We start from the raw sequence: 18,716 nt of genomic DNA, 5'->3' as shown, positions 1-18,716 counted from the left end.
TAAAGGATATTTTAAAACTACAAACTTGTGGAATTTGTTTTTGCTTCTTACTGAAATTCAAGTGTTATGTTACTGACATTCAGACAGCAATCATGCCATAACCCAAAATTTCTTTCAACTCTCTCACTATAAAAGCTCATCAGGCAATTTTGACAATAATAAAGCAAACAAAAGAATCCCTTACATTTTGTGCAACTTTCTGTGTCTGTTCTATCTTAAGTCATATTATAGTTTTTACATACCTATTATAAGGGACATGTAACTATAAATTGAAAAAGAAACAAACCCCACCAAGTATAGCAACTGATAAGAAATACGTCCACAAAGCCTACAAAAATATGCAAAGTAAAAAACCATGTGTAAACATAATAGTTCACAATGTGGATCAGAACCAGATGCATGTTATAAAACATAACAATATCCTTCCTTCTAAGCTATATATAGACTCAAACTAACCCCTGAGAAATAAAACACCAGGAGGATTTATGTGGCACTGCTTTTTGTATGTTGAAGCATATATACAAATATATAATTACATAAATATATATATTTATAAAATCAATTCTTTCAACAGTCACAGGTACTCTAATAAAAATTCTCATTGGCATTCTTACTTTCAAGTAAGAACAATGATATAATGTCACTGATTTAACTTAAAAAGCTGACATTAACTCTCACTCATACCTTCAAATAATATTTTTTTTTTCCTGCCAAGTCTGGACATCAGTAGCATAATTTTCATCACATCTATGTGTACTAAGCAACAAAATACACTCCCCAGCAAACATTTTCATTAATTCATTTGCATGATGAGTTAAGATACAACATTTCTCATCATACTGAAAAGTATTTATATCATTACATCCAGTAAACATTTGTGTTTGAGTCAGGTTAGGATAGAGACTAGAGAAGACTAATAGGTAACATCTGTGCAGAAATTTGATATTTACTGTAATATTTCTCCAGAGACCACTGGCAGAGTACATTAGCTCATGTTTCTAAAGCCTGTGTTAGTGCAGTTTAATGTAGGAGCAATATGAAGTGAGAAGAGGGAGAAATAATCATTATACTTGGTCAAAGTGCATTTCCATGCATTTGTGCATTGCTGAAGTCTAAACCAGAAGTTCTGGAATACATATATATTTCAGAAGTGTAGACATCTCAATGGGAGTGAACTTTGTGGGGTTTTTGTTACTGTTGTTCGAGGGAGTTTGTTTGCTTTTGTTGTGTTTTGGGGTTCTTTATTTAGAACTAGGAACTTGTTTCTGGACTCAGATTTGCACCAGTCCTGGCAAGTCTGCACAGCTTTGCACTTAATTTCTAAACCTAGCATCTAGCAAATAGACATTTATATTTACTTGAACATCATTTTCACCTTGAAGGCACTGACCCAATAGGTGAGTCAAGAGCATGCCAAACACCTCCAGCATTGTGCTCTGTAAAGACTAGAGCATTGGCTTCTGCTTGTTTGATAGCACACAGCCAATGAGAGACAATTTTGAGGGATGCAGAAGTGGTTTTGTTTTTCCTAAGGCAGAAGAGAATTTAGCCTAAAATTTACAAAGACAAGATGAATCTTATTAAAAAAAAAAAGAACGTGTGATATTACTTTAGTAAAGCATGTTAAGAATGTAGTAAATGAGTCACATCTTTTTATTAAAAATGTCAATCTGAGCAAGACTGTAGAAATGCTATATTGTAAGGTTTCTAAACTGTGCAATTATTTGATGAAATAGATTTTGAGAAACTCAGATTTATTTCTGGTACTCCAGGTTTTCCATTTTGGCTTTTTCTAAAAGAGGAATACTCTGGACACATATGGCAAAATAATATATATAATAGCTACATAATATTATGTATATATATAGGCACAAAATTACTCAGATAATAAGAAAAGCTAATAAAACCACCTGATGTTCACGTACCAGTGGAATATTTTAAATGTTTATTGGAATATATTCCACTAGCAATGTTCTATACAGCTAAATTTATTACCAGTCACCATACTTTCATAAGCAAACTTGTTTTTGATTTGCAGCCAGTCAGGTAGCATATTTCTGCATGTGCTGTATTTATATTAAGCCATCTGGCTAAAAAAAATAAACAAACTCACATCTGCAATTACTTAGATTGTAATCCACGAAGACTCTGTCAAATCTTTGGAATCTCTATGCATAAAGCACAGCATAACACATGATATGCTTATAGCGAAATCACTATTTATTTGGTGTTTAAGTGCTTCAAAAACATATGATCTGTCAACAGATGAGATTTTGGGTTGGGTTTTGAAAAGGAAAATTGAGGAATAAGAGCAAGGTAATTTTATACATGTTTTCCTTGAAGTGATTTATCTAAGGCAGAAGTATACTTTACATAGACAACTAAGATCTAAAATGTTATTAACAAACTTGCCAAAAGGAAGTCCCTGACACTCAGAACCCTGAATGTGTACTACACCTGCAGCTAGTACTTTATTTTTATATCTGAAGTTAATAAGGAACTTGAAGATTCTGAATAATTTCCTAATTGCTTCAAATTTTCAGTGGACATCCAAGTCAACTATTTTAAGAAAATGCTCTAATAAATTCTTCAGTTAATTTGGTTTTTACTTATGTCTGTTGAGAGTATGAAGAATTTCATTCCCCCTAAGCATTCATCTGAAACATTTGAGCTCTTTCAAACTTTAAACTTCACAGGTGAAAGTTTTCTGAGAAGCTTATAGCTTTAACAGGATTAGAGACTGAAATTAGTTATTAGTTATTACTTAGAAAGTGTTATTAGTTGAAAAGAGTCCTTTTGAGATACAGTCTCAGACATTTAGAACTTGTTAACTAGTTGAGAATAAATGAAGCTACCTTTTCCCTACAGGTATGGACCACTTTCACTTCAGGAGTTTTCAATATGGGCATTAAATCCTCACACTAGCTGTAGACTATCTAAAATAGTTCTTTGAAACAAAATCATATCAGAAACACTTATCATATTGCACAGAGGAGCCTTGAATGTTTATTTTTGTTATCTGAATTTCATTTCAATGAAGTCTACCTAATTTTATTTCATATGCAACATAAGGTGATACCTTTACAAAATTAATGCCAAAATCAACGAATTACCATTCCACTTGCTCTCACCCTATTTTCTAGACCTGAGAGTCCACAAATAACAACACTGCCATACATTTATGAGCAACAACTTGTTGCTCCTCATATCTAAATACAATAATCTCTAGTGAGCAACAAGTCATACTTTATAGCTAAATGTTTATTTCTACAGGCATTAATACTAACATCCACACATGGAAGGTATAAGTCTGTCAGAGAAATCTGTTTCATAAACTGCAGCTGTTAAACACACCAAGAAATCTCAAGAATCAATCTGTGCAGTTGCAAGTTATTATTTTCTGTCATCTCCTTTTGAATAACTACTCTCATAAATTTGCATACCAAAATTCACTTGAAGTACCAGGGTCATATCTTGCCTACAAGCAAAACAGCTGAACTTCATTGCTGTCAGCCTCTGCAATTAAGGTTTTATTTTCATTTCTCTCTTATGGCAAACTTCTGTCCATCCACATAAAGCATTTCACACAGCATCTCCATTAGGAGCTTCATATACATACCCTTCTATAAAGATTGTCACTAACATTTTCTGTGAACGTTTGCAAAGTGTCAGTTACGGTAACATGAAGAGGCTTACTGCCTCTCCAAGTTTGCTTACAATATACAGAGGTGTCTTTAAGTACAGAGACGAGGACATAGCACCTTTAGTTAAAGGTGGTTTGGCACAGCCGAAGACCATATAGGTGCAGCAGCAAGGTATGCTGTCACAAACCTCAGAATAATGCAGCCACTGATAATCATCAAACTCAGACTCAGAAAAGTAATCTGGTCCGGCCTTCAGCATTTATTCAATAAAAGCAGAAATACTTAGTATCACGTAGGCAATAAAAGCCTTCTGAATTTAAGTGGAGGAGATGAGAAAGAAAGACCTACAGTACCCTGGGTTTTACATTTTTGCAGAATGTTTGTAATAGAATAAAAAAAAAAAAAAAAAAAGGAATTACTCACTGCAGCTATATTAGAAAGTAATATCCTTTAATACCTTGCTTTGGTATATACTTATACGTATACTCTTACCCAAGGTTTAAGTATGAAGAGAAAGGCAACTAAAAATTATTTGTCCCTGTAAAGGTGGAAAAAGAGGTGGCAAAATGAAAACAGCTAAGTGCTATTTGACCTCCATTCAAAGTTCATGAAAGTCATGTTGTGAGGAGTCAGGAGGAAAGTCAGAAGATCCACTCAAGATATGTTTGAGGCTGTCCTGGGTATCCTGGAGAAAGATGACTGAAGTCCCTTTACTCAGAAAGAGAGAAAAGAGCCATGTCCTCCAAATATCTAAAGTCATAATCAGCACAAAATGCTATGCTATATGCTATGCTTATATATCAACAGAAGATACATGGTTCAGACTTGTAAGTCACAAAGTGGCAGTGGAGTATTTTACTCCACAATAAAAAGCTATTTGACATCAGAAATACATAATTTTATCATCCAAAATGATACTTCATGCAAAATGAGAGGTTTTCCAAAGCCACAGATAAAAAGCAATAATCAGTGAGATGAAATGCTAGAATCCTCCCTGAGAGGGTTAAGGAATATACAGTAAAACAGAAGAATGAGACAGATCCAAGTCAGGCCTCAGGAGGGTTCCAAGAAGGAATTTACTGTAAAAGCAAACATTCAGAATAAAAAAGCCAAATGGATCACAAAAGCATCTCAGCAGGTTAACACTATACAAGGGCAGAGAGTGGGCTCTTCTAGATTAGCTTGTAGTAAAAAACAGGGCTTTTTTCGTCTCTTTTACAACTATTTCCAATTGTTAAGAGCTTCAATGAATGTGTTAGAGAGATGTAAATGCATCCTAGCACAGCTTGAGTTAAGACTGATGACCAGATAAATGGCTAATATAAGGCATTCCAGACCCCGGAGAGTTATGATTCATGCATCTAGTGTAATGAAGCACTCATGTGAAGCTGAGCTTTCCAGGAAATTTCCCAAGGGAATGACATAAGACAAGCCTCCCACTCACGATGCTCGGCTAGTTCTGAGAGAGGGCACTGCAAAAGGGAGAGAATCAAGTATTTTCAAAGGAGTGGCGATGGCTAATAGAGTTCTACGTCATACAGCAAGACAAGAGACTAGCAGCAAACACCCAAACAAGCCACAGGAAACAGAGCTCCTGATTACAAAAAGAGCACAAGCACAGACAGATCTGCATCAGGAACCCAGAGCAAGCCTTCACAAAAGTAAGATTATATGTTTGCTGAGCAATTTTTCCAGCGAATAACATGAGGCTCCTATGGGCTCAATCGTCAAGCCAGCCCATCATCACCATGAGCCAACTGACAGCCAGAGGGAGGAAATCAACTTTAAGCACCTGAAACAAATAGAAAACAGCACGAAAATGCTGCACCTCTGCTGGCTGAGGAAAACAAACAATGAAAAAATTGTCTTGCTGCCACATTACAGTGAAAAAAAAAAAAAAAAAAAAAAAGATATTCAGAAGCTGTTATATTACAGACTTCTACCCTGAGTCAATATCATTTGTTTCTGTCTTTGATTTGGACCAAAGAGTAGAGAGAAGGCTTATTCAATCCGCAGATGACAGCGATGCGTGTGCTGGGTAGAGATGCTTCTGGAACACACTAGAAGGTTTGAAACTGAAAAAGACACAGACAAGAGAAATGGTGTGGGGAGATTTAAAAGGGAAAAAAAATGGGGAAAAAAAATAGCCATACAAAGGCAAAAGTTCTACAAGTAAAATAGTACAGATAAAATAGATAAGAGATGAGAAAGCCTTAGTGCAGCAAAGGACTTTGGGAGTTACAATGAATCACAAGCTGAACATGAATCAACCATCTTCTGCTGCTGTGAAAGAAGTAAATACTAAATTGGGACACATCATCTGAAAGATGTGTGAAATACTTTTTCAGTCTACTCAGCAGTAGCAAAGCCTCACACTAAGCCCTGTGTCCAGTCGAGGCACATCATTTCCAGAAGGACCCAGATGAGTTGGAAGGAATCCCTCATGGAGAAGTGAGAATTATCATAGCATACGATATGCTATGCTATGTATATAACATAAAGGTTATATATTTTATATATAAAGGTTATATATTTTTTTCAGTACTAGAATAGAAAAATACAGTTAGAAGGGACCTACAAATATTGAATCCAACTCCCTGAGAACAAAAGCTGAAGCATGTTACTAAAGATGTTCCAAATGCCCCTTGAACACCATTCTTTCAGCCCAAGCCACAGATCAAGAACTCAGTATTATGGGTGTTGTGCAAGCACAAAATGATAAGACATAAGCCATAAAGCACAAATAGAAAATATATTTTTAAAAATCTAGAAATCTAGAGGGAACATAGCAATGCTTATGAATGTTATGTAAAACCTCCTAAAAGGCTGAAACATTTTAAATGTTATATTTTTAAAGCAAGGCCTGGAGGTCAAGCTAGACAAAAAAATAAAAATAAAAAAATAAAAAAAAAAACACACGTAGTGATTTATATATTTAAATAAGTATAAAATGAAAGATTACAGGAGGAAAAAAAAAAAAAAAAAAAACACTTTTCACTTCAGATGCTAGAAGTGACCACAAAAGAAAATGAGATGGACTCCTGTAACCACACAGTGTAAAACCTAGGAAAGCTGGTTCTAACTTGCCCTGGTGTAGGTTCGCAAATTAGGAACGTCCCTTCACCAAGTCTGTAATAGAGCACTTTTTTTTTTTTACTAGTGATACTATAAAAAGACTTTTACATGCATATTTATGCTGATATTTCCACCTGTATATGTACACATATACATATTGATGTGTATGATGTTAGTACTTCGCCCAGGTTACAACATGAAGAATAGTACTTCGCCCAGGTTACAACATGAAGAATTGATAAAGCTGATGTGCTGGTCATAATCCTACCATATAAAAGGAATCTTATATTGCTGTTAAATTTAGTAACATTATATTGTAACTGTATTAATTTCGTATGTTTGTATAATTGCTTTAATTTCATTTGCTCAAATACGAATTATGAAAAACAGTTAAGTAATTTTAAAATCAGTTGTATGAAGTATTTTGTTTCTCTGGTTGTGATTTCTAGGGCAAAAAAAGAGCCTAGAGAAGATAGCTTTTATTTCATGTTACATTTACAGTTATAGCTGTCAATTATCTTTAGGTGCAATGAGATAATTGCATTCACGTTGGCCACTCTTTCCTCTTCCAAACATGTCACTTGTTTCCAACACAGCTCAGATAATTGTATTGTTACATTTATCACATACACTTGAGACTCTACTACAAAAATCCTTTAGCTAAAGCCCTAGAAATAATGCTTAATATCAATATCAGTTCATTATGTGTTATAATGTAGGAGGATACAAAGATAACAAAACGATTGATTTGAAATATATCTGAAGTCCGAATAAAAGTAATTCCAGAAGCATTTGTTTTTTTGAAGTATTATTTCTTGCCTGTACACAGGCAAGCAGCTTACATGTATTCCTAATGTCTTCAAGAATTTTTGAGCTTTTTACTACTAGCTCAGATGTTTTTTTTAAATCTACTACTACTTACATTACTCTTTGAATAATTAAAAAATATATCAAATATTTCAAAAGTATCTTAAAACGCAATCATTATCTTGCACACACAAAGATACATGCACATATAAATATGCAGAAGGGCAGCACTTCCCTGTGAAACCAGGGTCCATACACAGGCTATTTGACAGCCTCACTGCCAGCCTCCTAGCCCAGCTGATAGCCCACATAACTGAACATAATTGAGATTGTTTCACATTGTCCTTTTTTACGATTGCATTATCCAGATATCGTTCTAATCCCAAACAATCCCTAGGTGCTACAGCAATTGTTTTCACAGTTTAAAACATATATATTTTATGAACTACCATTGGCTCCTACTACTTCACAAACTCTAAAAAGGAAAAAACTATGAGGAATGGTCTTCATTCAATGACCTCTATTTGGAAATAAAACATTTTACCGGAAGCATGAAGGTGAATTATATGTACAGAGTATTCCCATTTTGCCAGCAGGCATAGCTCAGTCCTGCTTGTGCCCCGAGCTGGCCTGAAGCTGTGTGCAAATGCCATCCACAAGCATTCCCACTCTTCAGTTTCAGCTCAGCACTGATTTGGCCACAAGCAATCCCAGATCAGCATGGCAGTATCCAGCAAGATCTTTTATGTCTGCTTGCATTATGTAAAAAGCACATTCTCTAAGAGGCTACTGCATGTTGAGGATATAGACTAGCACGGGTTCAAAGGCTAGCAAAGTTTACCCCAAATTTTTCAGAAAAATGGCAGGATCATAACCACCCTTGGTTATGACTGATTACAGTACAATTGCTCTGTGGTGAGCTCTCATATACAGTTGTATTTTAAGATATCCTAAAGCCCCAGTCCTAAAATAAACATAAATAAAATACCATTGCGCTGAGTATGAAGGAAAACTATGTTCGCATAAACAGGGCTCAGAATGCAGGACTCTGAAGACAGCTCAGTCTGAAGAGATAATATTTGCTTGCTATTTTTGGAGGATGTTTGCTGCCTTCAAAAGCATGCTTAATGTACTGCAGCAAACCAAGCCTTGCAAACAAACATGCGCAAATAGTCTTGGAGAATATTTGATTGAATTTCACCTTGAACTTCTATAAAATGTTTAAAGATTCAACACTGAATTTTAAATTTACAATCCAGAAAGCAATAATTACTTATATAGACTTGATTTCAGTGAATTGGTGGAATGAATATTGTTGCTCTTCTGCTTTACACAGAATATTTATTTTTTTCTTTTTATTTTATTTTTTGACAAAGTCCAGTCTTACTAATGGGTTTTCTTGTTGGGAAAAAAAAAAAAAAAAAAAAAAAGGATTGATTTATTGACTGTGACTATTCAGATCTTATTGCTTCATATTTCCTCAAGACTCAGAGATTTAAATAACCTACACATCTACCACTTCGTATGTAGTCCCACCTGAGTTCAGTTGTGAATGTAACCTTTACATGACTGAGAGGCCAGACATTAGACCCTATCCTACTGCCTTTGAAACTACATTTAGTTTTCAAATGAGCAGCCATCCTTATTGGGACACAGATTTGGGCATTTAAGGGATTGAAGCCCATTAAAATCAATGGGAATGTTTCTGGGCATTTTCAAAATTTCCAGTCAGATAACCTTTAGTGCTGTATTAGCTGTTCTCAGAGTTTGAACATGTTAATTTACATGGTTATGACTGCTGAATTAAGTGATAAGTAAATTACATTGAAAAAAAAAAAAAAAAAAAAAAAAATCTGAGAATGATACAGCTTCTATTCTCTTCCTGAAATTAATTTATTTACTTTTTAGCACAGGCTGTCAGACATGCTATAGCAATCACAAAAACGCTTTTTGTTTACTTTGCCAATAGCAAAACTACAGCAACCACCTTCACGGAAGTCTGCAATAAAAAATTCAACCTACCTTTAGCTGTACTAGATGCACATCCACATGTTTACTCTCTGAATCCTGCTGGACAGAGTAAGTCAGATCCCTGACTCTTTCAGATGTCATCCGAAGCCATGTCTCAATTTCTGGCAAATGGAGAACAATCTTCCAATCAGCACCGGTGTGTAGAGGAGGTGGCTTGTCATACTGCTGGCCAGAATCAAGCTCCTTCATGACATCCTCTTGCCCCTCGCTGTCCACTGTAGGAGTCATGTTTATAAGCATGGGAGATGCATCAGATGGCACGGGATCCAGGTCTTGTGTTCTCATTGGAGACAGTGCTACATCCATGGCTAACATGGGAAGATCTAAACCATAATTCTTTCCAACATAGCTGCAGAGATAAAAAGAAAAGAGAGTGCTGCTATGAGACCATATTTGCCATGAAAACGTTCACAAGACAAGGAGTAAATGGCAACATGTGTGAGGTATCATACTTCATAAACTCTTCACCCTGTCTTCACCACATTGGAACTTTAGGAATAAATAGATTTTTCAAGTTATCTTCCACAATTTGAACAAACAACTTCTTTAAAAAGAGTAACAATATTTTGTTTCTTTCACTACTGCAGACAATCACCTTGGAAATTACAGCTTTCATTAATGAGAAGTGTGCTGATTTTCTACAACTGCAACATAAGTAAACAGTCTGAATATTGACAAAGCTAGCAGAACTTTGCTGAACACCATAAGTTAATAAAAGTCTCATATTCGTAAACTAGCATTTATTAGAACATATTCCTTGGACTGAAATTTGTAATTAAACACAAAATATCTCAAGTTTATGGAAATCTTTTCCTAATTGCCTGCTCAACTATTGGTCACATACAACAAACATTTTTAAGGCAAATTTGAGACAACTATTCTACACATTTGGTTTATGTGTTGTAGGCATATTTTAGTTCTGATATTTAAGTCCTTGTAGTTTTGTTAGATTAACAACTGCTGCAATATGCAACAACTCTCTATCAAAATTTTATAGATAAGAATTCCATTGTGTCAAAATACATACCTAAAATTAAGAAGTCTTTTCATAGGAGTGGCTTTATTAAAAGCCACTGTGTATTCAATATACACGTATGATATGCACTGGAAAAAGTAAATCAGGAAATGTTTTCCTTTGTTCCTCCTTCTCTGTATTGTCTAGCTACATATAGCACAGAAGGCCACAATAAAACCATGTCCAAGAAAAAAAAAAAAATGCTCAATAACATGGAACCAGGTTTGGAATTAAGTACCTAAGGCATTATAAAAGCTTTCATTTAGTAGGAGGTGTAATTTTTCCTAATTTTGGAGAGATTCAAGTTTGATACATGCCTTTGATATACAACTTCACTAAATCATATACCAGCACTTACTTGCTTCTTCAATACTTTGCAACCCTAACCTGTATTCAGTAAGTCAACTTCAAGAAGATTAAGAAGAACAAATCCTTTTAAAGTCACTTTTCTTTGTTTTAGCCAGTACATGTTAGAAATACTTCTACATTTTAACAACCTTTTGATAGTATTTCCTTTCCATCATGCTAATGCTGCAAAACAAAAGAACTCAGTTATGCAGATATTACTTAGGGCAGCATTCCAACTTTTTACAGTTTTACTTTATTTTTTTTTTCCCCCTCTATAAAGACTGCAGTTTAGTTTTTTGGCATAACAGCAATAAGAGCAAAAAAGAGACCAGTGCCTTTCACTACTAAATCTACTACACTGTAACTACCAAATGTAACCACCACATTTCAGGTAGACTCTCAGTATCCAAAGTCTATTCTTGCAGACAGTGTGTACCAAAGCATCCAAACATCACTCTACTTCTCCTAGCAAGAAATGAAAAAAAAAAAAAAAAAAAAGAGACGAGAGAGAGACATTTACTGATCATTTGATTTTATTTCCTATCCTGCTACTACTTAGTAAATTATCTTTTGCACATCTACCACCCGCTCAAAACAATATTTGGAAGTGCTATCAAGCTGTTAAATATTAATTTGACACATCAGAACAAAAATTTATGTCAGTGCAATCAAAGGAAGGGAATGAAAGATTCCAATCACTCTCAGTGCCTGCTGCACAATTTTCAACACTTCTAGCTCAATTTTTCACATACTTTAGAATTAGATGGTGTCAAATAAAAAGCTCTGAAGCAAGACTCTATGTAATTAACATTTCAGGATACTGAGCATTTCTCAGATTCATCTCTTTCCACCACCTGTTTTTCAATTTGAACACTGTTGCCATACATTCTCAAAATATATTGCTAGACAAATAAATCAAATTGAAAACATTTTCTTTTAGATACTACTGCTCACAGTCCAGTTTTATAGCATGTAAATCAACTGTTCCAACAGCCAATAATATCATGATTTTAAGCATATTATTCACATGATTTCCTCCCCCCAAAGAATGACATTTTGGTCAAGCACATGTGGTCTCTATTTCTGCATGTTTACCATCAACAAATTAAACAGGCCCATCAACAAAATAGTTGCTACTGAATTGCTAAATGATGCAGAAACACAGGAAGTGCAGCACTTGCTTTGTAGTTTGTCCACACAAAAAAAATATGGTGCTTTGTGAGAGTTTTTCAACATGACTCAGCTCTAGTAAGGACATTACAGCAATTAGCAAACAGAAATTAAAACATGCTCCTGCAGAAGCAAACAAAAGCTAGCCCATGCTGCATGCAGAGCATAGCTCTAGCTTTGATACGCTGAGCTCGCAATTAGCAACCATCTGGAACCTGCTGACCTGTTTTTTTTACGATCTGCTTGATTCTGTATACTGGCTCTCCAGCATTACAGCTAATAACTCCTTAATCTTAGTTGCTCTTAAAGTCAAGTCCTTTCAATCTTTTCTTTCTGCCAGATCACAACAAGTTGCAGCACTTCAAGCAAGAAAAGGAGGAGAAGTTTTAAAACAGATCACTCTTTGCACATTAAAAAAAAAAAAAAAAGCTTACAGAAGTAATAAAACATACTGTGAATGCTAATTAGCAAGGTCTGGGACAATTTTAAAAAGCCCACGCATGCTTGAAAGGAGAAACTGTTGCAGCGAGACCTGACCGAATCTTAACACTAGTAGGCAGATTCATTATAGCGTTTCTTGGCAAAATAAAAAGGCATCGTCATGCCACGCCGCTGCGAGAAAGGCAAACTGAAAGCTTCTCTCACTCCCTCCGAGAAACCTGGCACGATCGCGGTGGTGCCCCAGAGGGCTCCTGGAGCCTGCGGGGGACCAGCGAGCTCCTCCCGGCCAGCCCCAGCCGTGGCACCGGCCCCTCTGCAAGCACTGGGTGATAGCACTGTGCCCACATGCTCCAGGCAACCCCAAGCCACAGGGGCAGAAGGAAGGAGCCAACAGAGGCAACGGTGCAAAATTCAAGGCTCTTTGAATCACTGACCCTGCACAGGTTTGGCTGCCACGCTGCTAAGCAGATCAGCAGCCTTGCAGGGGGCTGCGTTCACAGGGATGTGTAAAGCTCCTGGAGATCACTACCTGATCTTCTCTCCACACCACTCTCACACAGACACTCACATCCGTTGACCTCTGGCTATATATCCGTTCCCCTCCAGCATTTAGGATATTAATTTATACCGAAGCCTGAAAACCAAAACCAGCAAGATGGGATGTAGACATCCTGCTTTACCATTTTCACCATTTAAATAAATCACCATAACTAAAATATATCAAATTTCAGTGAAAAGAATTGTAAGATTTGAAAAAGTGCATTTAAGAACAATAGTGCATACGTCAAGCTGGCACAGACATCTAGGGGATTAAACATCTGCTAAAAAACTATATATGAATGGATGATTAAGCCAAATAATGCTTTGGGGTCGTATATTGCAGCATTTGACGTTTTAAGTGACTGCCTTTAAATGCTCAGCTTAGAGTTTGTTATATTTCTGGAGTATTTTGTTTTTCCAGATTTTGTGATAGTGAACAGTAAACAGATAGTGAACTGTAAACAATTATCTGAGGTGCTAAAACACTTATCAAAACTGAATACACTTCTTAGAGTTGCTTTTCATATGTTCCTATGCAAAAATTACTTTTGGAAAAAAAAAAAAAAAAAAAAAAAAAGGTTAAGAAGCTATACATTTCCATCTAACCAGGACTAATATCAATGGTAAAGCGCTTTATAAAGATGAATAGTCAAGTTCACTCTTGTTTGCTATGTCACCAAATCCTGTTTGCATCGATAACAGTTCTGAGTGGGCAAGCAATGCAAAATCAGTCTAGCTTTCCTGTAAACCAAACCCTTTCTGTACCTAGAATAGTTGTATAAGCAGCATGGCTTTAAACTTGCATGTGAACAGCTGAAAATTTGTTTTCAAATGTCCTGATCAATAAAAGTGCATCTCAATACTTTCATAGTTTAGCTGTATTTTTGCCATCACAATCAGAGTGTAAGAGATTTTTGCTGCCATTATTAAAAAAAAAAAAAAAATCGAATTATTTGTTTCTGTCACTTTTGAAGCTACTGCTTTAGTCCACTGAAACGGCACAACATTCAGAAACTACACAACAGCTACGAGCTTGTACTCTTTCTTTCTGGTGGTAGAAAAAAATGTCACAGATGAATTGAGAGTTTTTTTAGTTCTTTATATACAGTTCTATCCATTTTCATGGATACTTGTATAAAAGGTGAGAAATCCTGTGCGAGCACACGCACACATATGTTTTCTGTCTTCATCTTTAGTAAAATGCATTATTCCTAACAGATGGCTGATTACCTTCCACTAATCACATAGGCAATCTCACTTTCCCCTGGTTTTCTGCTCAATCAGATGTTAACACTGTTATGCAAAACACTGAGCGTGTGTGTCAACCATAATACAGTTCATCAATCATCACAATCCTTGAAAGACTTCTCTCACTCATTCTGCTTCCCAGTTATTCATATTTTCCTTGTTTATAAAGTGTGGTGCATATTCACTCTGCCAGCTATCAGATCGTCCACGTTTTCCTGCAGCAGCAGTTGGTTCCTGTCAAACAAAGATTCATTAAGCATTTTAAGCCATACAGTAGTCCGAGCATTGATCAATGGTGCAGACACTGGGTTGAGTGAATGTTAATGAGCTCTGATTTTTTTTTACTGTCACTTATTGTAAAAATCAGCCATAAGCATTATACAGCCACCTGTCTGTCAAGTAAAAAAATCATTTCATTCTACAGAATGTCAAAGAAAGAAAAAAGAAAAGAACAATTCTGTCATTATATAATTATGTCTGCTTGCTGACTGAAATATAATTTTAGCATCGTGAGTTCATTGATGTTGAGTTAAACAGATACACAGCCAACTTTTATTTCCATTTCATTTTCAATAATGTCAGGAATTCCTTGGCAAGTGGTAAGGTTCGTTACATCTTTACCAGAAAGATGTAATCTACTGTATCTTCTGCAGAGAAACTATGGGTATAACAACAACAACAAAAACTTAAAATACATTATGTCAATAACTATATATAGAGCAACTTCAATTTAATCTCACATTAACATTATCCATGCTACACTGATTCCATTGTTGATTTCATGCCCGATTTAAGAAATGAAACAATTTCACAAAGCATTCAAAGAATTGAATTCTAAGAGGGCCAGTTTATATTTTTCTCTTCATGTCAGTCTCTATGAACACACTTCTGAAACTCTTCTTTTACCGTTATCCTACTATTACACCCAAATATCAGAACAAATTGGACAGGAAGCACAAAGCTTTTCATTTTGCATTGCTGGGCCCCCTATGTGATGTGTGTTGACTCTTAGAGACTGTATCTAAAAAGGAAGATGATAATGACTGAACTCCTGCAGGATACAGACCAGAGACTTGGATAGTAATGCCAATACTAAGTCTGATCAATAATTAAAAACATGATTAAAATTTAAAATGCGACCGACTTGAATTTCATTAAATAGCCTATCCCAAAGGCTTCAATGGTAGCAAAGCCAGACCACCAAGAATTAGCTGCGGAAATGCCACCATAGATGTTTAAGTTCCTGATTACATCTATAAATCAGCAACTAAGACACTGTAGTGACCCAGCACGCTCTTTGGTATCTGCTGTTTTTCTTTTTAATGCAAGGTGAAGGAAAATGTAAAACTTGCAAGTCTGAAGAGGGTATGAAATTCTCTGAACATTTATACTCTGAGTAAATGCATGAACTTCCAAGACAACTTTCAATCAAGCAACAAGAAAACAGATGAAACTCACTTAAGGTAGATATGATGTAATGTGCATGAGAAAAAACAATCCTAATTGCATACAGCACCATGGAGAGAAAGAATACTTGGCTCCTTCTAAACTAAAGGAAATATCCCATATGTGCTTACGTAAAAGCATAAATACTGTAATATAGAGTGAAGTCTTGCTTGAAAGAGTGTGTTAAATTTATACTCTCCAGGCTCATATCATTTTATGTTCTCACTTATGAAAAAGGAGACTAGATGAAAATAATCCCATTAGACAACTGTTATGAGGCGTATCAGAAAAATATCTATGCTACAATATATATAGACACTGAAAAAAAAATTGTTTAATGCCAGATTTATTCAGATACAATGATGTACTCAGAGAATTAAACATATTGGGATGAGTAGTAGTGTTTCCTGTCCGTTTCTGATTCAGCACAGGTTTGCCCTGCAGTAAGAAACAGTGACTGGGTGATGATGTAGTGAGAAGAGATTAACATTAAAATGGACAAAGACAAATTAGCTGCTTCATATTAATTCATCATTACTTCAGCAGCCTTTATTAGCTAACTGCACTCAACCACCTGAAGGCATCTGTTGTCCTGATTTTCACTCCAGAATGTCAGCAGTGCATAAAACAGGCAAGTTTCATATGCTAGTTCTTCAGTACATGTGAATGGCTGGTTTTTATTTACCTCCCTGGACAAACCACACTTGCTTATCATGCTAGTGGCCAGAAATAAGCAAAACATTTGCAGTCATGACTTATTTTTTCCCTTCAGCAGTGACATACAACAAGTCAGGTAATGAAGGATGCAAAATAAATACTCAAGGTGGTCCCTGATTCCAAATTTTTCCTCCAGAGAGATGATATGAAACACCTTCTAATTGAAAGACAGCGAAATCCAGATTAGGTTTGGCTGAATACTAATCTGGATTTGAAATGGTGGTTAGTATGCACAGAGGTTTGTTAACAAGTATCTCCTTCTATTTTAACGTATATTGAGGGAGAAATTTAGAATTAAAATTAAGTCATAACATCTTTTTCAATTGCTCCCAACAGCATTACTGCCAAAGACCGAAAAGAGACAAATATCCTGCAAGGACATAGGAAAATATTTCCATCATCCTCTGCTCATACCCTTTGTAACCATGACCACGATGTAAGGATGTGTAGATGTTGGAGCAACAGTTTGATCACTTCCAGTTTTACTGAAATATGCTGTGTTACGTTAAGTAATAGCTTTTCTGATTCCCTTTTCCTGCATTTGAAAAGGGGATAATATATATCTATTTTAAATAGCATACTTAAACTAAATAACGTTTACCAAATTAAAATAGTGAGCACTCCATTGCACAGGATAATTGAGAACCGGGATGGAAATAAATGGAAAAGCCTATATAATGCTACTGTTTCCACAGTGAAGCTAGAACTAGACCATATGTCTTCTTTCTCCAGTGTGTTTGCTTACAGCAAGGCTTACTCATTTCAATCCAGTGAATAAAACAGCAATAGTTCATAAACAATATACATACATTCATGCAGTGCCACCAGAAATCCTAGGAACCAGGAGCATTAGGGTGTCTCGTGCAAAGTCAGTTTTTCCAGCACTGACCCTGAGCTAGACCTCTGTTAGATGCCCGTAAGCTGCTTAGTCAATGCTTAGAGGCACCTCCTTCTCTGAAGTATCAGGCTCCATACGTAGCATAGGCTCTTAAATTTACTGTCATTAATTGCTCTTCGGATTCACCTACTTTTTCTGATGGTTTAGAAAGACCTACATTCTTCTCTTTATTTTAGATATTTAGTATTTCTTCCTTTTCTCCCCCAAAACAAACAAACAACAAAAAACAATGTTGTGTTTTTGCTGTTATTTTTTGTTTTTTCCCTGCCATTACTGGTAGTTAAAAAATACAGTATCTTGATGCAAGCAAATTTCACTAAGCCAAACCTGCTCTTCTCCAGGTCTTTCCTCAAAGCCAGTACTTCCATGATTTCTCCTATGATAGCAGAATGAAGGCATTGATGAAAGCGTTAGTTCAAAGTTAGGTTAAATAAAAATAACATCTTTCACTTTAATCTCATACTCCAGTTTAATAATAAAAACATGCTAATCACTTGAGAGAAATCTTAATATTATTTCACAGAAAATTATCCAGAGGTAAAACAAGCTTATTCCTTTTTAACATGGAAGATGATTATGAGCATTTAACTTCTTCTATCAAGCAACATAACCTCAGAACAGATCAGACAAGTAGAACTGGACAACCTTACTATAGCCCATTTTCAAGCTGCATCATTTCTTTTCCTCTCATGCAGCTTGTTTAGATACATTAAAGTTTGATTTTCTTATAATACAGATTTTTGAAGCAATTTCTCCTTTTGGGGGAGAAATATGATGCAGCTGCTGAGACTAGAAAGCCTGATCCTTATCATTATTCTGTATTTTATGAGACTTGAGGCTGTGGCCAACTGACCCTGAAAGTTCTTGCCATCGTGCAAAGTTTAACTATAGATAATCTAGCTTTTAAATATAATATTTTCACACTATAACTTGAAGAACGCCACAGCCATTCTTGTTTCAATATGGGGATACACAGAAGACAACTAAGCTCTCTGGAGCACAGACTGCTTTCTGTACTGAGTTATACTGAGGGTTCTGTTCTAGAGGGTTCTGCTCCCTTATTTTGGTTCCTGGTACTATCTAATATCAATAATACATCATAAAATGCACACATTGTTATTTCAGGCATTCAGTTATTACAGTAATAGGGCACTGTAAAGCATTTTCTTCATTTGGCGATTAATTTTTAATACACATGAAAGCAATAGACTTCTTGTATTCCAAGAAGGAACCATGGCTTGGGTAACTATTTTCCACACTCTTTTCTCTCCATCACTACTCGGATAAAATCCTGACCTTTGATGTTAACTTACTGGTCACCTAAAAATAGATGCCT

The 18,716-nt window shown here is 35.7% G+C and overlaps 1 protein-coding gene across 7 annotated transcripts in view; it reads right to left on the bottom strand.

Annotated features, from left to right (window-relative positions):
• Positions 1-18,716, bottom strand: part of AKAP6 (A-kinase anchoring protein 6) — a 281,531-nt gene that overhangs the window by 210,807 nt on the left and 52,008 nt on the right. For 5 of the 7 annotated variants that reach the window (XM_038179113.2, XM_038179114.2, XM_038179115.2 and 2 more), the window contains one exon: positions 9,549-9,906. In XM_038179113.2, coding sequence (XP_038035041.2) covers positions 9,549-9,872 — 324 coding nt within the window. In that variant the 5' untranslated portion in view covers positions 9,873-9,906. Of the gene's footprint in view, positions 1-9,548; positions 9,907-12,313; positions 12,450-12,542; positions 12,745-18,716 lie in introns of those variants that run through there. The other 2 variants (XM_072038931.1, XM_038179117.2) reach the window with 2 other exon arrangements.

The sequence above is a fragment of the Anas platyrhynchos genome, chromosome 5, assembly GCF_047663525.1.
Source record: "Anas platyrhynchos isolate ZD024472 breed Pekin duck chromosome 5, IASCAAS_PekinDuck_T2T, whole genome shotgun sequence".
Taxonomy (NCBI): Eukaryota; Metazoa; Chordata; class Aves; order Anseriformes; family Anatidae; genus Anas; species Anas platyrhynchos.
Note: the sequence above shows the minus strand (reverse complement) of the source record. Positions and strands in the feature narration are given on the sequence as shown.